Source organism: Channa argus, chromosome 6 (genome assembly GCF_033026475.1).
Source record: "Channa argus isolate prfri chromosome 6, Channa argus male v1.0, whole genome shotgun sequence".
In the NCBI taxonomy this organism is placed as follows: Eukaryota; Metazoa; Chordata; class Actinopteri; order Anabantiformes; family Channidae; genus Channa; species Channa argus.
This window is the reverse complement of record NC_090202.1, coordinates 15,506,223-15,525,623: the sequence shown is the minus strand read 5'-3', so window position 1 is coordinate 15,525,623 and position 19,401 is coordinate 15,506,223. Positions and strand designations below refer to the sequence as shown.

Below are 19,401 nucleotides of genomic sequence, written 5' to 3'. Positions count from 1 at the left end.
AAAAAGCGAGCCTCACTCAAAAGCTTATATCACTACATTGCTGCCACTGCAGTTATGTAAGTCAGACTTTTTGGAGGCATCCATGTTACCTATTTTAATACAGTATAAGTAGCATAAATAAATAATAGAGGATTGTGGCTGTGTTACTGTTCACGAGAAGAGAAGGAAACGCTGAGCACAAGCCTGCATTGCTTGCCTTGAGTCAAAATAAACTGTTTAACACTGACCCCGAATGAGGAATAAATGAAAATACATAAAATTTGCTAACACCATAACAACAAACCTCAGCTAATGTAAACCTACCAAATTATGTTTCATATCATATATCTACAGAATGGACCTGAATTAAGCTAGAGGGTAAATGTGTGGGTCATTGTGGGTAGGGCAGTCTCCCTTTGCTAACAGACCTGATTCCTACAAAATGAAAACAGAATGCAATGATTATCAAATTCATCCATCCATCCATTATCTGCAACCCCTTATCCTGTTCAGGGTAGCAGGGGGGCTCGAACCTATCACAGCTGTCAGTGGGCAAGAGGTGGGGTACACCATGGCCAGGTCCACAGCCTATCTCAAGGCCAACAGAGAGAGAGAGATCAGCCCCTTTCAGACATGCACTGGAATTCTGACATTCCAGAAGAAAGTCTGATATCAGGAGGGGGTGTATGTGTGAATGCAGATGTCTGAGTGAGATGCTGCCGACATTATTTGGACTTTATTCTTTAAGCCACCTAGTGCAATGTCTTTATTATGGACATGAGCTTGTGCATGTAACACATTGCTGTGTCTAAAATTGTCTGAAGTAGTAATAACAAGAAAATGGGCATGTTGATGACATTTCTGTTATATACTGTAACTGCTGTTGTAGGGGGCCTTGTGGCTCAATGTGTAGAGCATCGAGTTGGGATGCAGAAGGATACAGGATCGAATCCCACCCCATCAGGTGTGGCCCCGCCCAGCCGTCAAGGGCTACCTAGGTTGCGCAACCTAAAATGCATGTCTTCTAGCTGTGGAAGGAAACCAGAGTATTCTGAGGAAACCCATACAAGCACAGGGGAGAAGACGCAAACTTTACACAGAAAGGGCACAGCCAGTCAGTGGATTCGAACTGGGGTCATTCTAGCTGTGAGATGCCAGTGCTATCCACCATGCTGCCCACTAATGCAACATATGAAATTTAAAAAAATGTGGAAATTTAATTAAATTTTTTTATGATATGTTGCAGCAATTATGTTAAGTGGTGCTTCCTGGAAGGTATTTCGATTGTATTGCAGTTGGTTGTAGACAAAGGTAGACAAGGGTTGTTTAAAAACAAAAATGAGAGCTTAAGAAAAAGGTTGGAAAAAGTTGGCTTATTTTACAACACCACACATCTGACTATTCTGTAAAGTTGGTATAATTGTTGCATTAATGTTTAGGAATGTTAAAAATAAAACTGGCAAATTTGCTAGTTATGTGGTTTGACAAGTTCTTGATCAGAAGCATGACACTGCTGTAGACTGAAAAAGGACGAGGACAAATTCCGCAGTTGCACTAAGTAAGATTAGCGCAACTAAGATCTGCCATCAGAAGGTGTTAAGAAGAGGAAAGTAATTTCCCATGGCTTGGTGGGATTATTTGCAAAGATTTGATATGGAAAGATTCCATAGGCATAGGCAAATTCTCTTCTATGAGGGAGGGATCCTATTTCCACCCTGCTGTCATCACCATAGAGGCCATAGATATTTTATTTTAGACAAAAAACAAGTCTCTGTCTCTACCAGACTGACCTGTTGATCAGCATGGGAAATGATTCCCATGTTGACCTCTCTCCACCACAATGTTATATTTATTAGGTTGATTTAATGTTGTGGCTGTAGGTTGCTTTTGTCCTGTAGCATCTTGTCCAACAATGCAAATTCTCTAAAGATGCTACTTGGACAATTTTTGGTTGCTAAAATTAGGAAAGTGTTGAAACATTTGTACGGTTAATTTGATTTTTGCACATTTCCTTCTCCAGCAATTTACAATAATCTTATAATTCTAAAGAGAAAAATAATTCAGTTAAAAAACAAAACAAAAATCTCTCCTTTTTACATTTTCGTTGAGGCAGGTAAATTTGTGACCGAAAACCCAGTGCCCACTCTAACGAGACTTGTAAAGTCCTCAGCTGGAAATGGGAAAATCTGTTACAAGGACAATCATTTCAAAAACACTTAATTATTCAGTACTTTATAGTACAGATGAAAACCACAGTCTTTTTGTTTAGTTTACACCATTTGCAAGACCCAAGTAGCATAATGAAAAACATTGCTGGCTTAATGAGACGTAATCAAACTGTTTGGGCAGCACTGTGCCTAGTGAACGCTGGGTACTGCTCATCACATGGCAAATAGAGTACCATCCCTATAATGAAGTGATGGTGGCAACATTACTGTTAAGGGGTTCTAATCCATGACATGACAGAGAGACTGGTCAGAATTGGAAGGATAAATGCAGCCAAATACAGAGAATGACTTTATAAAAACCTGCAAATTGCATGAGACATGAGGGTGCAGGTATGAAGAAACTTTTAACATGAAAATGGCCTGAAGTATAATGCTGGAGTGACTCCAGGGCAAGTCTCAGACTGTTCTTGAGTGGTCTAGCAAAAGCCCAGTCGTATCCCTTAAGAGTACCTCTGGAGAGACCTTAAGATTGCATTCATTGATGCTTCCCATACAATTGGATGGAGCTTGACAGTTAGAAACTTGTAGCATTACCCAAGAAGAATAGATTTTTAACTGCTGCTGAAAGATCTTCTTCATAGTACTGAGTTAAGAGTGTAAATACTTTTTGTAAATGAAAGATTTGAGTTTTGATTTTCAAAAATATGACAAAGGTATGATTTTTTTTTTGGTGGTTGATCTATGAAGAGAGCCTTGTTTGTTGCCTTTGGTTGAGAGCTATTAGAAGTTGTTGGTTTCGGCCTACTAGCTTCTGAAGAGCCACTGACTTTATACCGTTTAATGCTATCAATAATCCACTGAATCCTCCATTCATTTTAATACAGTGACAGTGTATGATTATGGAAACAGTAAGGCTGGCCGCTCAGATCTCTATGATGACAAGGGTTTTGTTAAAGCACATCTTTACCAATACTTACAGCACATCACCAAAGAGGCAAACATATCAAGTGTTGCCAGGCCATGCAAGACCATCTTATTCACATAATAAGAATCACACACAAATTATTTGAATTAAAATGAATGAAATGAATTTGAATTAAAATTGTTCTAATAGTCACCATATCACACGTCAGAGCATCTGACATTTTTACACCCATGAATGGCTAGAAACATGACTTATGTCCGCGATATTTGAAAAGTGGTTTAACTACCAGTTGTTTTGTTAACACATACAATAACTAGATCACAGACCAATTTAATGTTGAAAAGGGAGTTTCACTTCAGTAGAGCAGTACTTAAGGAAAGTATGCCTTTTATCTTTCACATTGACACAGCTTTTGTTGGTTCTTAAATGCTATAAGCCAGTTTCCTACTGTTACTCATATCACCCACTTACAAATATGCTGATAGACTTTGTTTGCTCCGGGCTTTATACAACCCCAGTTCCAAAAAGTTGGAAAGATGTGAAAACATAAATAAAAACAGAATGCAATGATTTGCAACTCTTGTCAACCCATATTTTATTCATAATAGAACATAAACAACATATCAGATGTTGAAACAGACATTTTATCATTTCATGGAAAATATTAGCTCATTTTGAATTTGATGGCAGAAAACATCTCAAAAGAATTGAAATAGGGGCAACAAAATATTTGCTGCAAATCCAAAACAAATAGAGGAACATTTAACAACTAATTGGCAACAGGTCAATAACATGACTGGGTATAAAAAGAGCATTTCAGAGAGGCAGAACCTCTCAAAAGTAAGGATAGGCAGGGGTTCATCAACATGCGACAGTGCTCCAACAAAATTATGGAGCAATTTCGAAAACATTTCCTCAACATAAATTTGCAAAGACTGTGTCGATCCCACCGTCTACAGTATATAATATCAAAGGATTCAGAGAATCAGGAGGAATCTCTGTGCACAAGGGACAAGGCCAAAGGTCAAAACTGGATGCATGTGATCTTCAGGCCCTCAGGCAGCAGTGCATTAGAAATAGGAATGATTCTCTACTGGACATCACTACATGGACTCAGGAACACTTACAGAAATCACTGTCTGTGAACAGAGTTCACTGTGTAATCCACAAATGTTAAAGCTGTATCATGCAAAGACAAAGCCATATGTGGACACAATCCAGAAATGCTGCCGTGTTCTCTGAGACAAATCTGATTTAAAATGGTCTGAGGCAAAATGGAAAACTGTTCTCTGGTCAGATGAATCAAAATTTGAAATTATTTTTAGAAACCGTGGATGCCGTGTCCTGCGAATTAAAGAGGAGAGGGACCATCCAGCTTGTTATCAGCAGACAGTTCAAATAACTGCATTTCTGATGGTATGTGGGGGAGTTAGTGCCTATGGTGTGAGCAGCTTACACATCTGGAAAGGCACATAGAGGTTTTACAGCAACATATTCTCCCATCCAAACCTTCTATATTTCCGCAAGACAATGCTAAACCAAATACTGCATCCATCACAACAGCATGGCTTCACAGGAAAGAGTCTGGGTGCTTAACTGACCTGCCTGCTGTCCAGACCTTTAACCAATAGAAAACATTTGGCATATCATAAAATGGAAAATCTGGCAACAGGATTATTAACCAGCTAGAATCCTACATCAGACAAGAATGGGACAACATTCCTTCCTAAATAGATCCTAATAGAAACTAGCCTCACTTCCAAGATTTTTACAGACAGTTGTTCAAAGAAGAGGAGATGCTACACAATGGTAAACATCACTCTCTTCCAACTTTTCTGAGATGTGTTGCTGCCATCAAATTCAAAATTTCCTAATATTTTCCATGAAATTGTAAAGATTCTCAGTTTTAACATCTAATATGTTGTTTGTGCTCTATTGTGACTAAAATATAGGTTGATGAAATTTGCAGATCATTGCATTCTCTTTTTATTTACGTTTTATACATCTTCCCAACTTTTTTGGAATTTGGGTTGTATTAGGAAATGTCTCCTTTTCATTGGCTCCATTTTCATCTTTAATCAACAATTTCTTTAACAATCAACCCCAATTTTACATTCTTTGAGAGGTTTTGCCTTTCTGAAATGCTCCTTTTATATCCAGTCATGTTACAGACCTGTTGCTAATTAACCTAATTAGTTGTCAAATGCTCCTCCACTTGTTTCTGATTTGTGGCAGTTACTTTTACAGCCTTTTGTTTTCCCTCTTCCAACTTTTTTGAGATGTTTTGTTGCCAACAAATTCACAATGAGCTAATATTTTCCATGAAATGATAAAATGTATGTTTCAACATCTGATATGTTGTTTATGTTCTATTGTGAATTAAATGCAGGTTGATGAGATTTGCAAATCATTGTATTCTCTTTTAATTAAGCGAATTAGGGGAATTGGGGTTGTAGATGAATGTCTTATTATTTTTTGGTAAAATGGTAATTCTGACATCAGTAGTTGTCAGTGAGTGGCTGCAAAGGTGACAAAAATTTAAAACCCAAGAAAAAGAACAGACATAAAAATTGAAAACCAGCAACAAAATCTATCGTAAAATGTACTAAATTATTCTGTAGTTTTCCTAACACACATGAATCTATTGCACTATTCTCAGGCTCCGTGTTCTACACTTTCATCACTCCCAATTTATTTGTGTGTTTCTATTGGACACCTTCAAGGACAGGATAACAGTCTACAGATCAGTCAACCTCAGCAGCCCTACTAGCCTGTGGTGATTAATGCAACACAATAATGAATTCAGCCTGTGTTACAGTATAGAGAAAATCAATCAGCACTTCTTTTTCCCTAATTCCTATTTTCCCCCATCCTATTTTATGACAATATCTGATCACATTCCATGTAAATTATATTTTTCAAGAACAAAAGTATTTGTACACGTCAATTGTGCTAATGACTGGAGTTTGACACGATATTAATTCCCTTTATTCCTATATGTGATGCAGTGTAAAAGCAGGTAACATGAAATATGGTGTGATTTGCATATACCAGTGACTTTCTGCATAGACAATTTGTGGTTACAGATAGATAAAACAAGGTTGCAAATAAGTTGATAAAATGGAGTTCATTTTTGTGACAATGTTATTCTAATGATGTAGGGATAAGCAGTTAGAACAATTAGGTTGTACCTTCTAAGTGAACCTATGTCGTTACCTTTACATCAGTTTACATCAAGTAGAACTTAGAAGCTCATCTTTACTTAAGTAAATGTTTGAACGATTCAGCTGTGGTTTAAAGTTAATGTTAAGTAAGTAAGTCTAAAGTAAAGACAGTTCTGACACTTTGCTGTTATTGGTGATCACAGAGTCTATCTCTTCTTTCTTGTGACTATTCTTTCTTCATAACTGTATAATAATGGAATTGTTCAATAGGGAATAAGCAATGCTGTAAACCAAATAGACATTATGAGCCGTAATTGAATCATTTTAGGCTTTTAAACTTAAAAAGCAAAAAAATAAGATTGGTTTGAAGGGCAATTTTTAGCCTTTGAATTTACTTTCATTAATCCCTGAATAATAACAATAATTCCTGTTAATTCTTGCATCATCACCTCTTGCTATAATGCTTTGTATCATACATATTTGTTTTCTGTTTATTTATTGAATGCAAATTGATTTAGTTAATGTCCATGTTTTTATTTGCTGCATTTTTTATAAAATGTTTTATATCTCTTATAGCCAGCTGCTCCCATTTTAAACAGTAAATTTTTTTTAAAATCTAATCTCATTCTAAAATGTTTTTGTTTTACAGACAAACTTACAGACCCATGTGAGCACTCCAGATGTTATCAACTGCTCCCAAAAACGGATAGATCACAGTTTACTTCCGGGTCCATTCACAAATCTTGTTCCGAGTCCCGATTTTAAATCTCGTTGCAACCCCCATCACAACTTCACATCCAGCACAAGTCCCAGAAATGGTGATCAGAACCCAGAAGAAGGACTGAAGGATGTGTCACAAGCTATGCCATTTTACCCTGATCCCAGCCAGGTAGGAGTCAACCTTTGCTGTTAATAACAATATTTTGGTTACTTGATACTTTTTATTTACTGCTACAAATCATTAAAATTTAGAAGGATTATGTACACATTTATTCTACTCAAACACACAAGCAGAATTAACACATTACCTGACTAACTGCAGTAAAGTTGTCATTCCACAACACAGTAGGACACACTGTAGTGCCCTGGAGCTGCTGTGGCTCAGGAGGTAGAAAGGTACCTTGACCAATTACATATGTTGAAGTGTCCATGGGCTAGACACTTAAGTCTAAGCTGCTCCTGGTGGGACAGGCCAGCACCTTGCATGGCAGCTGCTCCCTTCAGTATGTGAGTGAATGAGTAGTAGAGAAGCAACTGTAAAACAGTTACTGATAAGTTAGAAACGTGCTAAATAAATTCACCATTTTAACAACAACAAAAAAAAAATGCATTAAGTGCAATACATTAAGTGTGTGGGGAAACAAACATCAGTTAAAATTCTTAAACTTACAGTAAATGGTACAGGATTAAATAAATACATCACAACTCACTAACACAGTAATAAAGGGATTGTTTTCTTCAGTTACCTCTAATTGCTCTTTAGAAACCAAAATTAAATATTCTAAATTTGCCAATTGTGCCCCTGTGAAATGTGATTAATTGTTTATTTAATTATACATAATACTTTATCAAGTAACCCAACCCTCATACCCAAATACGTTTTGCCAGAACTTGTAATGAGAATCCAATAAAATGTCTTTATTTTTACCAGCAGTAATTTAGAAAAAGGTTATTGACCCATTTGGAATGAATATCTCTCTTCATAGGTCACTTGCTGTGACAATACAGTAGAAACCTACCAAACAAGCCTCTGCACAGTGTGGTTTTCACCTCTACACTATGTTAATCAATTGAAAAGACTTCATACAAACCCTAATTGACGCTATATCCACAGGCTGTATGTACAGGCAGGGTTGTGAACTGCTTGTACTTTTAGACAAAGAAAATGCCCCCCAACAGTCTTGGTTTCGCAAAAACAGTTAGATTGACATTTCAGACACTTTACACTACAGAGCTCAGTTGACCTTATTCACACAGCAGTCATTTTGAACAGTTGAGGTCAGAAGGTACTGAGAAGATCAGTATACTGCAGTCATCTGACTAGTATTCAACTTATATGTTCAGAGGTCAGATGTGCTGTTTCAAAATCCACTAACTCAAAAGGCAATAACTAAAACAACTGTCTGATACAACAGGCAAGGTATTACTTTTTAAATCCTGCCCATTAGCATTAACAGGCCAGCTATGAAAAAGTAAGACTTTCACTGTATAAATTCTTCATTGCAACACATTGCACATACATTTCATTTTTGAAACTTATATTTTTGCAATTTCCAGAAACTTGATATGACAATATTATATTGACTAACTACCACTCTTTATTAAATTTTATGCAGCAAATCAATTTAAAAATGCAACCACAAGGGGGCACAAGTCCAAAGTCAGGAAGGGCATTCGATGTAAAACACATGCCAAAATAAACATGTCAATCATGACTTTCACACATAATCTGACTTCCATACTGGATTGGTGGCGGCCCGGGTTAATATGAGCGCCACCGGTACTGTTGACCTACAGGGTGCCAGTGGAAATAGGTTACTTTTGGTCAAAAAAGGAGAGGAGGAAGGTGTGTTCATGGGCAGAGAGAGAAGAGGAAAACCAAAAGTGCAGGACTGACAGTAGGGACTTTGAATCCTGGGACTATGACGGGAAGGCTAGAGAGCTAGTTGATGTGATGCAGAGAAGGAAGGTGGATATACTGTGTGTCTAGGAGTCCAGGTGGAAAGGTAGCAAGGCTACAAGCTTAGAAGCAAGGTTTGAGTTGTTTTGCCATGGGTCAGATAGGAAGAGGAATGGAGTAGGAGTTATCTTGAAAGAGGAGTTTGTAAGGAATGTTCTGGAGGTGAGAAGAGTATCAGACAGGGTGTTGAGTCTGAAGCTGGAAATTGAATGCATGATGTCCAATGTTGGTAAGGTAGTCATCCGCGTGTCTCTGGGCAAGACAACGAACCCCTAACAGCCCATTCCCATCCCCAGCTGTGCAGTGCCGGTCCAAGGCTGGTAGAAATTGATGAGGGTTGCGTCAGGAAGAGCATCCAGCGTAAAAACTGTGCCAAATCAACATGCGGACAATGATTCGCTGTGGCGACCCTGGATAAGCAGGATAAGCCAAGAGGACAAAAAAACACAAAACAAATGTTCAATGTTGTTACTGGTTTTGCCCCACAGGTAAGATGTGAGTTAGAAGAGAAGGAAAAACTTCTGGAGTAAAATTGATGAAGTGATTCAGAGCATCCCCAGAGGTGAGAGAGAGGTGATTGGTCCAGATTTTAATGGACATGTTGGTGAAGGGAACAGAGGGGATGAAAATGTGATGGGCAGGTTTGGTCTTCAGGACAGGAATGCAGAAGGACAGATGGTGGTAGACTTTGCAAAGAGGATGGAAATGGCTGTAATTAATACTTTCTTCCAGAAGAGGCAGGAACATAGGGTGACATAGGGAGAAGCACTCAGGTGGACTATATCTTGTGTAGACGTTGTAATCTGAAAGAGAACAGTAACTGCAAAGTATTGGTAGGGGAGAGTGTACCCAGACAACACAGGATGGTGGTGTGTAAAATGATTCTGGTGGTGAGGAAGACGAAGAAGAGCAGAGAAAAAGGGTGGAAGTGAAAAAGGAAGAATTTTGTTTTCAAAGAGGAGAATGAGATAAGCTCTGGATGGTCAGGAGGTGCTTTTAGATGACTGGACAACTACAGCTAATATGATCAGGGAGACAGGTAGGAGTTTACTCGGTGTGTCATCGGGAAAGAGGAAAATTGACAAGAAGGAATTCGAGGAAAAAGGAAGTTCGGGAGTGTATATAGGGAAAGAGGTTAGCTAAAAAGAAGTGGGACACAGAGGACTGAAGAGAGCAGACAAGAAACAAAGGGCATATGAGGACTTGTATGCTAGGTTGGACAGAGGTGGATTTGTACAGATTGGTGAAGAAGAGAGAGATAGAGATGGAAAGGATCTGCAGCAGGTTAGTGTGATTAAAGATAACGATGGAAATGTATCGACAGGTGACAGGCGTATGATGGGAAGGTGGAAGGAGTACTTTGAAGAGTTGATGAATGAGGAAAATGAAAGAAAATGAGCAGAAGAGGTGACTGGTGTGGAATCAGATATTGAAAAGGTTAGTAAGAGTGAAGTTAGAAGGGCATTAAAGAGGATGAAGAGTGGAGAAGCAGTTGGTCCTGATGACATACCTGTGGAGGTATGGAAGTGTCTAGGAGAGCTGGCAGTAGAGTCAAAGACTAGTTTGTTTAACAAGATCTTGGAGAGTGAGAGGAAGCCCGAGGACTGGAGGAGAAGTGTACTGATGCTGATTTTTAAGAACAAAGGAGATGTTCAGAGCTGTGGCAACTACAGAGGAATAAAGCTGATGAGCCAAACAATGAAGTTGTGGGAATGAGTAGTAGAAGCTAGGCTACGGGCAGAGGTGAGCATTTGTGAGCAGCAATATGGTTTCATGCCTAGAAAGAGAACAACAGATGCAGTATTTGCTTTGTGGATGCTGATGGAGAAGTACAGAGAAGGTCATAGGGAGTTGCATTGTGTCTTTGTAGATTTAGAGAAAGTGTATCACAGGGTGCAGAGAGAAGAGCTATGTTATTGTGTAAGGAAGTCTGGAGTGGCTGAGAAGTATGTTAGAGTGGCGCAGGACATGTATGAGAGCTGTGAGAGCACCAAGACAGTGGTGAGGTTTGCTGTAGGTGTGACAGAGGAGTTCAAGGTGGAGGTTGGTCTGCTTCAAGGATCGGCTCTGAGCCCCTTCTTGTTTGCTCTGGTGATGGACAGGCTGACAGATGAGGTTAGACAGGAATATCCATGAACTATGATGTTTGCGGATGACATTGTGATTTGTAGTGAGAGCAGGGAGCAAGTGGTGGAAAATCTAGAGAGGTGGAGGTCTGCTCTGGAAAACAGAGGAATGAAGCTTAGCCGCAGCAAGACAGAATACATGTGTGTCAATGAGAGGGACCCAGGTGGAACGATGAGGTTACAGGGAGCAGAGGTGAAGAAAGTGCAGGACTTTAAGTGCTTAGGGTCAAAGGTTCAGAGCAATGGAGAGTGTGGTGAAGAGGCGAGTGCAAGCAGGTTGGAATGGTTGGAGAAAAGTGTCAGGTTTGTTGTGTGATAATCAGCGAGAGTATCAGCGAAAAGTAAAGGAAAGGTTTTCAAGACGCTGGTGAGACCAGAGATGCTGTATGGCTTAGAGACAGTGGCACTGAAGAAAAGACAGGAGGCAGAGCTGAAAGACGCAGAGCTTAAGATGTTGAGGTTCTCTTTGGGAGTGACAAGGATGGACAGGATCAGGAATGAGTCCATCAGAGGGACAGGTCATGTTAGATGTTTTGGAGATAAAGTCAGAGAGGCCAGATTGAGGTGGTTCGGACATGTTCAGAGGACAGAATGTGATTATATCGGTAGAAGGATGCTACCTTGGAGCTGCCAGGCAGGAGGTCTAGAGGAAGACCAAAGAGGAGAATTATGGATGTAGTGAGAGAGAACATGAAGTTAGTTGGTGTGAGAGAAAAGGGTTAGATGGAGGCAGATGATTCGCTGTGGCGACCCCTAAAAAGGAACACCTGAAAGGAAAAGAAGAATAAGCAGGTCAATTTAAAATGTTTTTTTAATTAATGCTGCTGTGAAAAATGTACATTTTTCAATTTTAATATTTTAAGTAAGTTGCTATTGAAATGTCCTATGTGAGGATACTTACATTCAGGAAATTTCATCCATTTGAAATGTTGTGCTGACAAATGGATACCCAAGGTCACTGGCAAGTTTGCATTTGTGCCACATTTAACGAAATAATTTTTCTAACCAGTGTTCAATTAAGGTATTGAAAGTGAAATATAGGAGAAACTGTTTTTGCTTCAGGTCCTGGTTATGAATCGTCTTGGAGAGAAGAAGGCAGAAGTGAAAGAAGAGGGGCTGAAAAAGAAGAAAGAAGAGGATTTTCCCATGTCTCTTCTTAGAGGACAATATAGTGAAGAGGAGTCTGCAAGATCTTTCCAGAAGGCTCTTAAACAGTGGAGAGGAGAAAAGAGTCATCCAACAGGGGAACCCACATGTGACAGTGGAATGTGGAAACCAGTAAGGCGAGGTGAATTGCATAGAATCTATGCAATCAGTCTAAAAGAGCATCTTTTAGACTAAAAGAGCATCTTTTAGACTGAGGGAAAATATTTAATCACATTACTTAAATGTAGCCCCCATTTTAGGTGAGAAGAATCTGCTAGAGTCGCTTGTACCACTTGTACCATCACCTTTTACATTTTTTCAAAATCTTCTTTAAGCCCTTTGTATTTCTCGAGCTCCTCATATTCCTTCTTCCTGATGTTGCTATTATTTGGCATTGCTACATCTATTACTACGGCCTTATTTTTGTTTGTCCACCAATACTATTTACGTTTGGCTGGTCATTCTGTAGTCTGTAGTCAGTCTGTATCTGGAAGTCCCACAGGATCTTAGCTCGGTCATTCTAAACCACCTTTGAAGGTGTGTTCCATTTTTACTTTGGGACTTTACTGGGCACAGAGGTCTCTGTACACTATGCCAGCCACTTAGTTATGGTGTTCCATGTATGCTCTGCCTGTTAGCATCTTGGACCCCCCTCTTATGTGCGGTCATGTAAAACAAAGTGAATATTAATAAAGATAAACTGCTTTTGGCTTGTGCCTTCGGGGGTGTTCATAGCGGAACACGATGTGCACGTTGATTTTGCATGTGTTTTTACGTCGGATGCCCTTCCTGCCGCAACCCTCCCATTTTTAACCGGGCTTGGGACTGGCACCAAGGTTGCCATGGTGGGATTGGGATTTGAACCTGCGGCATTCTGCATCCCAACCTAATTCTCTACCACTGATCCACAAGTTGTATTTATTGCACAGAATTCATTTCTCCTGTATGTCTCACTGGGGGCCTCAGTTAAAGCCCTCTGGGATGTCCCTCTAACAGGCTGTTTATGCTGATGGCTTATACTGCGCTATTTTCATAAATATTGCTTAAAAAACTGAATAATTAAATTAATAAAAAATAAGTTTAACACCTTTGTATTTAAAAACTTTATTCTAACTATATGAGGCCATTAAACTAGAATTTACCATGGGTTGTCTGATATATCAGATTAAAACTTAAAAATCAAATCAATATAATTTATGTGTGGACTTGGTTTAACAGCACAAAATCAGATTGTCAGACTTAATGTCACAGCTCGGCATATTAAACATTACATGCATCCAGTTTCAGCTCGTGCACACACCTGCAGACAAAAAAGTGGACCAGAGGAGCAGGCAAGAGAAATGTGCACTTGTGACCATGTTTGTTTGTGTTTTAGAAAACAACCGCTTCTTAACGATCAGAAAAGACAGTTTGATTTCTCAAATTTACATATTTTGTTCTCGCTAACACCGCTTCCTCTCTTCATTCATTTATTATGTCCCTCTACCACTGCTCTCACTCTCACTGCGCTGGGGAGGAGGGGACAATTAAATGCACCAGCCAAAGCATACGGCCTTTAGTAAGTCAAGAATGTCTGCCTCTTTGCAGCGGCTGATTTTCATTCTTAAAGTAGTGGTTGTAGGACAGGTAGTGAAATTTACGTGCAGCCTTAACAAGAACGGCTCATGGATCCCTTTGTACCACCTAAGAGATGTTAAAAAGAAGCAGATTGGTTGCGTTGGCATATTGAGCCGCTTTTCTTGTGCCAGTGAGGGGGAAACACTGTGTATGTATATAAACAGAAGTGCTTGAGAATTATACCCATTATATCTTTCTCTTCTTAGCTCTTCTCTCTCCTTCTTCACTCCTATTTTTACTTCCTACCCCCCCCCCCCCCCCCCCCACACACACACACAATTTTCCTGTCTGTGCTCTGATCTGTTAAGACCTTATAGAAATTGGTTACCACTGCAGTGGGAGGGTAATCCATGGTTGTTGCATATTGAGATAATGAGGGGAGTGTTAGTGGTGGCCCTACGCCACACAACAGCACTAATCGTTTCAGCTGTGTGTATATGTACAAGGTCTGCTGCATCAGGCAATTTTTATGCCTTTTCGCACTTACTGTGTATCTACAGGTGCACATGTGTGTTAAGGTTTATGTGGGTGTGTATTATTAGTGTTATTATTCCAGTTCTCTGTGTATGTGTCTAGGTGTTTGTGCTTTTTATTAGGCCTCCTATTTTCTCTGCTTTACTGCTTAGCCAGACTCTGCTCCTCTCTCCCTTCACTCTGCTCTGCAAATTGCTGCTAGGCCCTCCAGCCCTAATTATTTCTGTCAGGCCAATGGCACCCAAGCCCAATTTAAAGCTGCCACTGTGGACTGCCAGAGTGTCTAGAGTACAATCATAACATTTCTCTTTCTTACCTCTTTCTTTCCTTTGCTCTTATGCGCTCACTATATTCCTTTTGTATTGTGTATATCTTTTTCCTATTCCCAGGGGGTTCTCTTCTGTCTGTGTTTTGGCAGTCTTGGCATAGTGACAAGGTGTTTTCTCACTTCTTGAGGGGAGGTGTTTTTAGAAAGGTGTTGGGAATGTGGCGCATGATGTTTTCCTGCTTTCTTTTCTACCCCTGTATGAGTCTTTCCTTTTGTCTATGTTTTCCTCCTCTTACCTTAATTTTATTGTGATGTAATCTTACCCTCCCTGCATATCTCCAGTATCAGCTATAGCGACCCAGGTCGACCTCCGTCCAAACCGAGAAATTGGAGACGGGCTTGTGGTGAGGATACCTGTCAAAGTGAAGTTTATGGAGAATAGCCTTACCTACATGGACAGATTGCTTCTCAAGCAGCAACGCAGGTACACACACACACACGCACAACAGTGTTCCTGCCTTACACATATGGTACTAGGTTCCATGATATGTTGTCCTTCTCCTGTTTTCATTCACTTTATGCCTTTACTGCAAGTTTGAATGCTAAGTGAGAAATATAGTCTTTGTTATAATCTATATTTAAAACTAGGAACTGTGCTTATACTTTAATAGTGACAAATTTACATGGTAGATATTAAACTTTTACTTTGATGGTGTAAGTTTTGCACTTTTCACACCTCTGTCTGATGTCTTAATACATTTTTTATTCACCATGCAGTATGCAATCCCTACTTGGTGTACACTGGTTCTATTTAGGTGGTCTCTATTGATGAAATAAAAAAATAAATAGATCCTTCTTATGAAAACTTAAATTTCGGCTTTGCTAGTGGTATTTTTATAAACTTCAAGAAATGTTACCTTGATGTTCCGTTATTTTTACAAATTTCCTCCTGGGTTTCAAGGCATGTTGCTATGTAGTTGCAAATGCTACTTCATAAAATATGATTGTTTCCAAGTACAGTATTATAGTATGGACATCTTTTTGTTTAGGAGTGCTAAATAAACACACCTGTGCATTAGCCAAAGTCAGACCAAAGTTGTTTGGTATATATAGAATGATTGGTTCAGTGTATAAAATGGTGAATTAGAAATCTGATAATTAGCAGTAACTGGAATTTCACACACATGGGGCAACTTAAAGTGCTTTACAAAAAGGTTAAATACAATAAAACATGTAAAATATAAACTAAAAAAATATAATACTAAAAACAATAAAAAAGACTAGATAAACTATTAAATCATTTTACTAATATAATAATATAGCAGTGGAATTATTCAGTGAAAGGCTGTGGAAAACAGATACATTTTAAGTCTAGATTTAAATATATCAATGTGGGAGAGTCAGTAGACCAGTCCTAGATGTTCTTAAGGTTCCAATAGATTTGTAAGGAATTAGTAATTCAGAAATGTATTTACAGCCAGTGCCCTAAATAGACCTTGCAGTATGGTGTATTTTCTTATTTTTGTTGTGTCCATGAGAAAATCAGATATTGGTAGATAATGCAACCCCAATTTCAAAAAACATATGAAAACACTAATAAAAACAGATTGCAATGATTTGCAAAGCCTGTCAACCCATATTTTATTCACAATAGAACACATACAACATATCAGATGTTAAAAATGAGACCTTTTACCATTTCAGGGAAAATATTAGCTTTTGACAACTAATTACATTAATTGGCAACAGGTAAGTAACAAGACTGGGTATTAAAAGAAGCATTTCAGAGAGGAAGAGCCTCTCAAATGTAAAGATGGGCAGAGGTTCACCAATCTGCGACAGACTGCACCAAAAAATTGTGAAACAATTTTGGAAACATATTACTCAATGTAAAATTGCAAAAAGTTTTAAGATTCCACCATCTACAGTAAATCATTTTATCAAAAGATTTATAGAATCAGGAGAAATATCTGTGCACAAGGGGCTGCATTTAAAAAAGGCATGATTCTCTACTGGACTTCACTGCATGGGTTCAGGAACATTTATGTGAACATGATCCAGAAACGCTGACGTGTTCTCTGGCCCAAATCTCTGACAAAATGGAAAACTGTTTTATGGTTAGATAATTCAAAATTTTAATTATGGTGGACTAAAGAGGAGAGGGACCATCCAGCTTGTTATCAGGAGACAGTTCAAAACTCTGCCTCTCTGATGGTATGAGGGGGTATTAGTGCCTATGGTTTGGGCAGCTTACACACCTGGAAAGGCACCATCAATGCTGAAAAGTACATAGAGGTTTTAGAGCAACATATGCTCACATGTTGACAATGTCTATTTCAAGGAAGACTGTGTATATTTCAGCAAGACAATGCTAAACCACATACTGCATCCATCACAATAGTATGGTTTCGCGGAGAAGAGTCGGGGTGCTGAATTGGCCTGCCTACAGTCCAGACTTTTCACTAATAGAAAACATTTGGTACATCATTAAATTAAAAATCTGGCAACAAAGGCCCAGGACTGTTAAGCAGCTAGATTCCTGCATCAGACAAGAATGGGACAACATTCCTCTCCTAAAATTATGGAAACTGGTCTCCTCACTTTCCAGATGTTTACAGACAGATGTTAAAAGAAGAGGGGATGCTACACAATTGTAAACATCGCTCTCTTCCAACTTTTTTGAGATGTGTTGTTGCCATCATGACCTAATATTTTCCATGAAATGGTAAAAAATTTCAGTTTCAACATCTGATATGTTGTTTATGTTCTATTCTGAATAAATTATGGGTTGATGAGATTTGCAAATCATTGGATTCTGTTTTTAATTCCGTTTTACACATCTCCCCAACTTTTTTGGAATTGGTTGTAGATGCCTCACACATACAGACATTACTTGTGCCAGCTTGAGGGAACCATGAAAACACACATTTGCACACATACCTTTTGTTGTTATCACACATGCTTCTCTTGCCTCTCTGTAATCAGACTACATAAGTCAACAGTGTACAAAGCACTTGCTCAACACTTATTTTGCAATAGACTGCCCGAGGGCCTGGCTTCACCAGGTCTCATTATTACAGCCCTTTATTTAAGCGGCTCCTTTTGGGCTGAGTAGCCCACTGGAGAGCTGGAATGCTTAGTCTCCAGCTGTAGTAGCCTTTAACTGTGGAATAGACTAGAGAACCAATCTAGAGTGCAAAAAGCTTGCAGCGATGATGGTGGCAGGCTGGCAGAAAGAATGAGTGAGAGGTTGGATTTTAACAACCTTCTATAATAATAGGGAAGAGAGTAAAGGAAGGCAGGAGTGTGGAGGAGGAAGAAGTTTGCAAAAAAGAATTTGCTAAAAGTGCACAGCTATGTTAGAGTCATAAACTCTATCACTTTTTTAGATTTTTGGGCGGCCTGCAGGTTACAAAAACAAGCTTGTGACTAGGAGGGGCATTGGTCTTAGTTCCTGAGATGGCTTGGCAGGGTAAGTGAATGCTTGCCTTTCCATCAGCTGCCAGAATATCTGCGATCAAGGCACTGAACAGTGAAATAAAAATCATAGAACTGACCCACTGCTGTAAGAATTGACATGACGGTGCCAAATTTAAAACCATTACAAAGTTTTGTAGTTTAAATTTATCTAAGGTGCAAAAATATTCATATATTTGTAAAAATTGTTACTTTGTTGTAGCATAGGTAATTTACAAGGCTGCATGCCTCATAGCCAACACACAGTTAGATATTCCCAGAGAACCATTCACACCTATGGGGAATTTAGAGTCACCTATTAAACTAACATGCATGTCTTTGGACGGTGTGAGAAAACCAACGTGGCGAGAACATGTTGGCTCTTCACTTGGGTTGTCAATGTGGATATTTAGAATAGGCTCATTAGCTTAAAGGTTTCTTAATTCTCTGTTCTATCTTGTGCCTTATCAATAATAAGAAAAAATCTATTAGAGCATATGGAACATCTAATCTGTATTAGGATTGATTCACACATGTATCTCAAGAGCATTGTGTCTCTTTGTACCAGACTCTGGCAAAAGCATAAATGCAGAGAGCCTAAGGCTAGTGAGGCTACTGCATGTGAAGTACCTTATTGAGGAGAAAAACACATGGGTGAATGGATGGGTGTGAGGGATAGGATTAAATATTACCCTCTGAGAACTTTAAATACACAGAAATTTGCCAAACTTTGTCATGTTCAAGGGTATAGAATTTGTAAAAGTAACAGATATAAACAGTTATTTCCCCCAGGTACCTGTTAGTGCTCATCTGGAGATTCTTGTAAAGTTTGTCTCACTGGTCCTGCACTTTGGCCATATTAGGCTGGGAATGAAGGAATAGCTGTAAGTGGGGTATATTAAGAGGGATAGTGACACAGGTGTATATTGCTTAGGTGGGGATACAGGAAAACTACAGGAGAATAAAACCTCTCTGGAGTGCTGTCTGGAGTTTGATTAATGTCAACTGGACTTATTTCTTCTTAGTTGGAAATGTTTTACTACTTATCCAAACTGCTTCTTCAGTCTAAGGGAAATTGGTTAGGGGGACCCAGTTTTATCCTCCAAAGTAGTCCTTTTACTCACCCGGCCTGATAAGGCCACTCATTTGAGGAGATCCCACATATTGTCCACATATTAGACAGAGACGACAAATGGAATAAGAGAGCCATATCATTTCACATAGATCTCATGGATTTCACAAATCCATCTCTCAACATAAGGAGGGGAACTCAGTCACAAACTGTTTCCCATTTGTCCTTTCATTCATCCTTCTGAAGATTAAGACCAGTTCACACATCCACCAAGGAGGCCACACCTAACTCCCAACCTCGAGGATTAAAGGTTGAATTAGACTTCT

The 19,401-nt window shown here is 39.0% G+C and overlaps 1 protein-coding gene across 4 annotated transcripts in view; it reads left to right on the top strand.

The window, feature by feature from the left end:
* Positions 1–19,401, top strand: part of zbbx (zinc finger, B-box domain containing) — a 49,902-nt gene that overhangs the window by 18,090 nt on the left and 12,411 nt on the right. For all 4 annotated transcript variants that reach the window (XM_067508565.1, XM_067508564.1, XM_067508567.1 and 1 more), the window contains 3 exons: positions 6,886–7,125; positions 12,105–12,330; positions 14,890–15,031. In XM_067508565.1, coding sequence (XP_067364666.1) covers positions 6,886–7,125; positions 12,105–12,330; positions 14,890–15,031 — 608 coding nt within the window. The remainder of the gene's footprint in view (positions 1–6,885; positions 7,126–12,104; positions 12,331–14,889; positions 15,032–19,401) is intronic.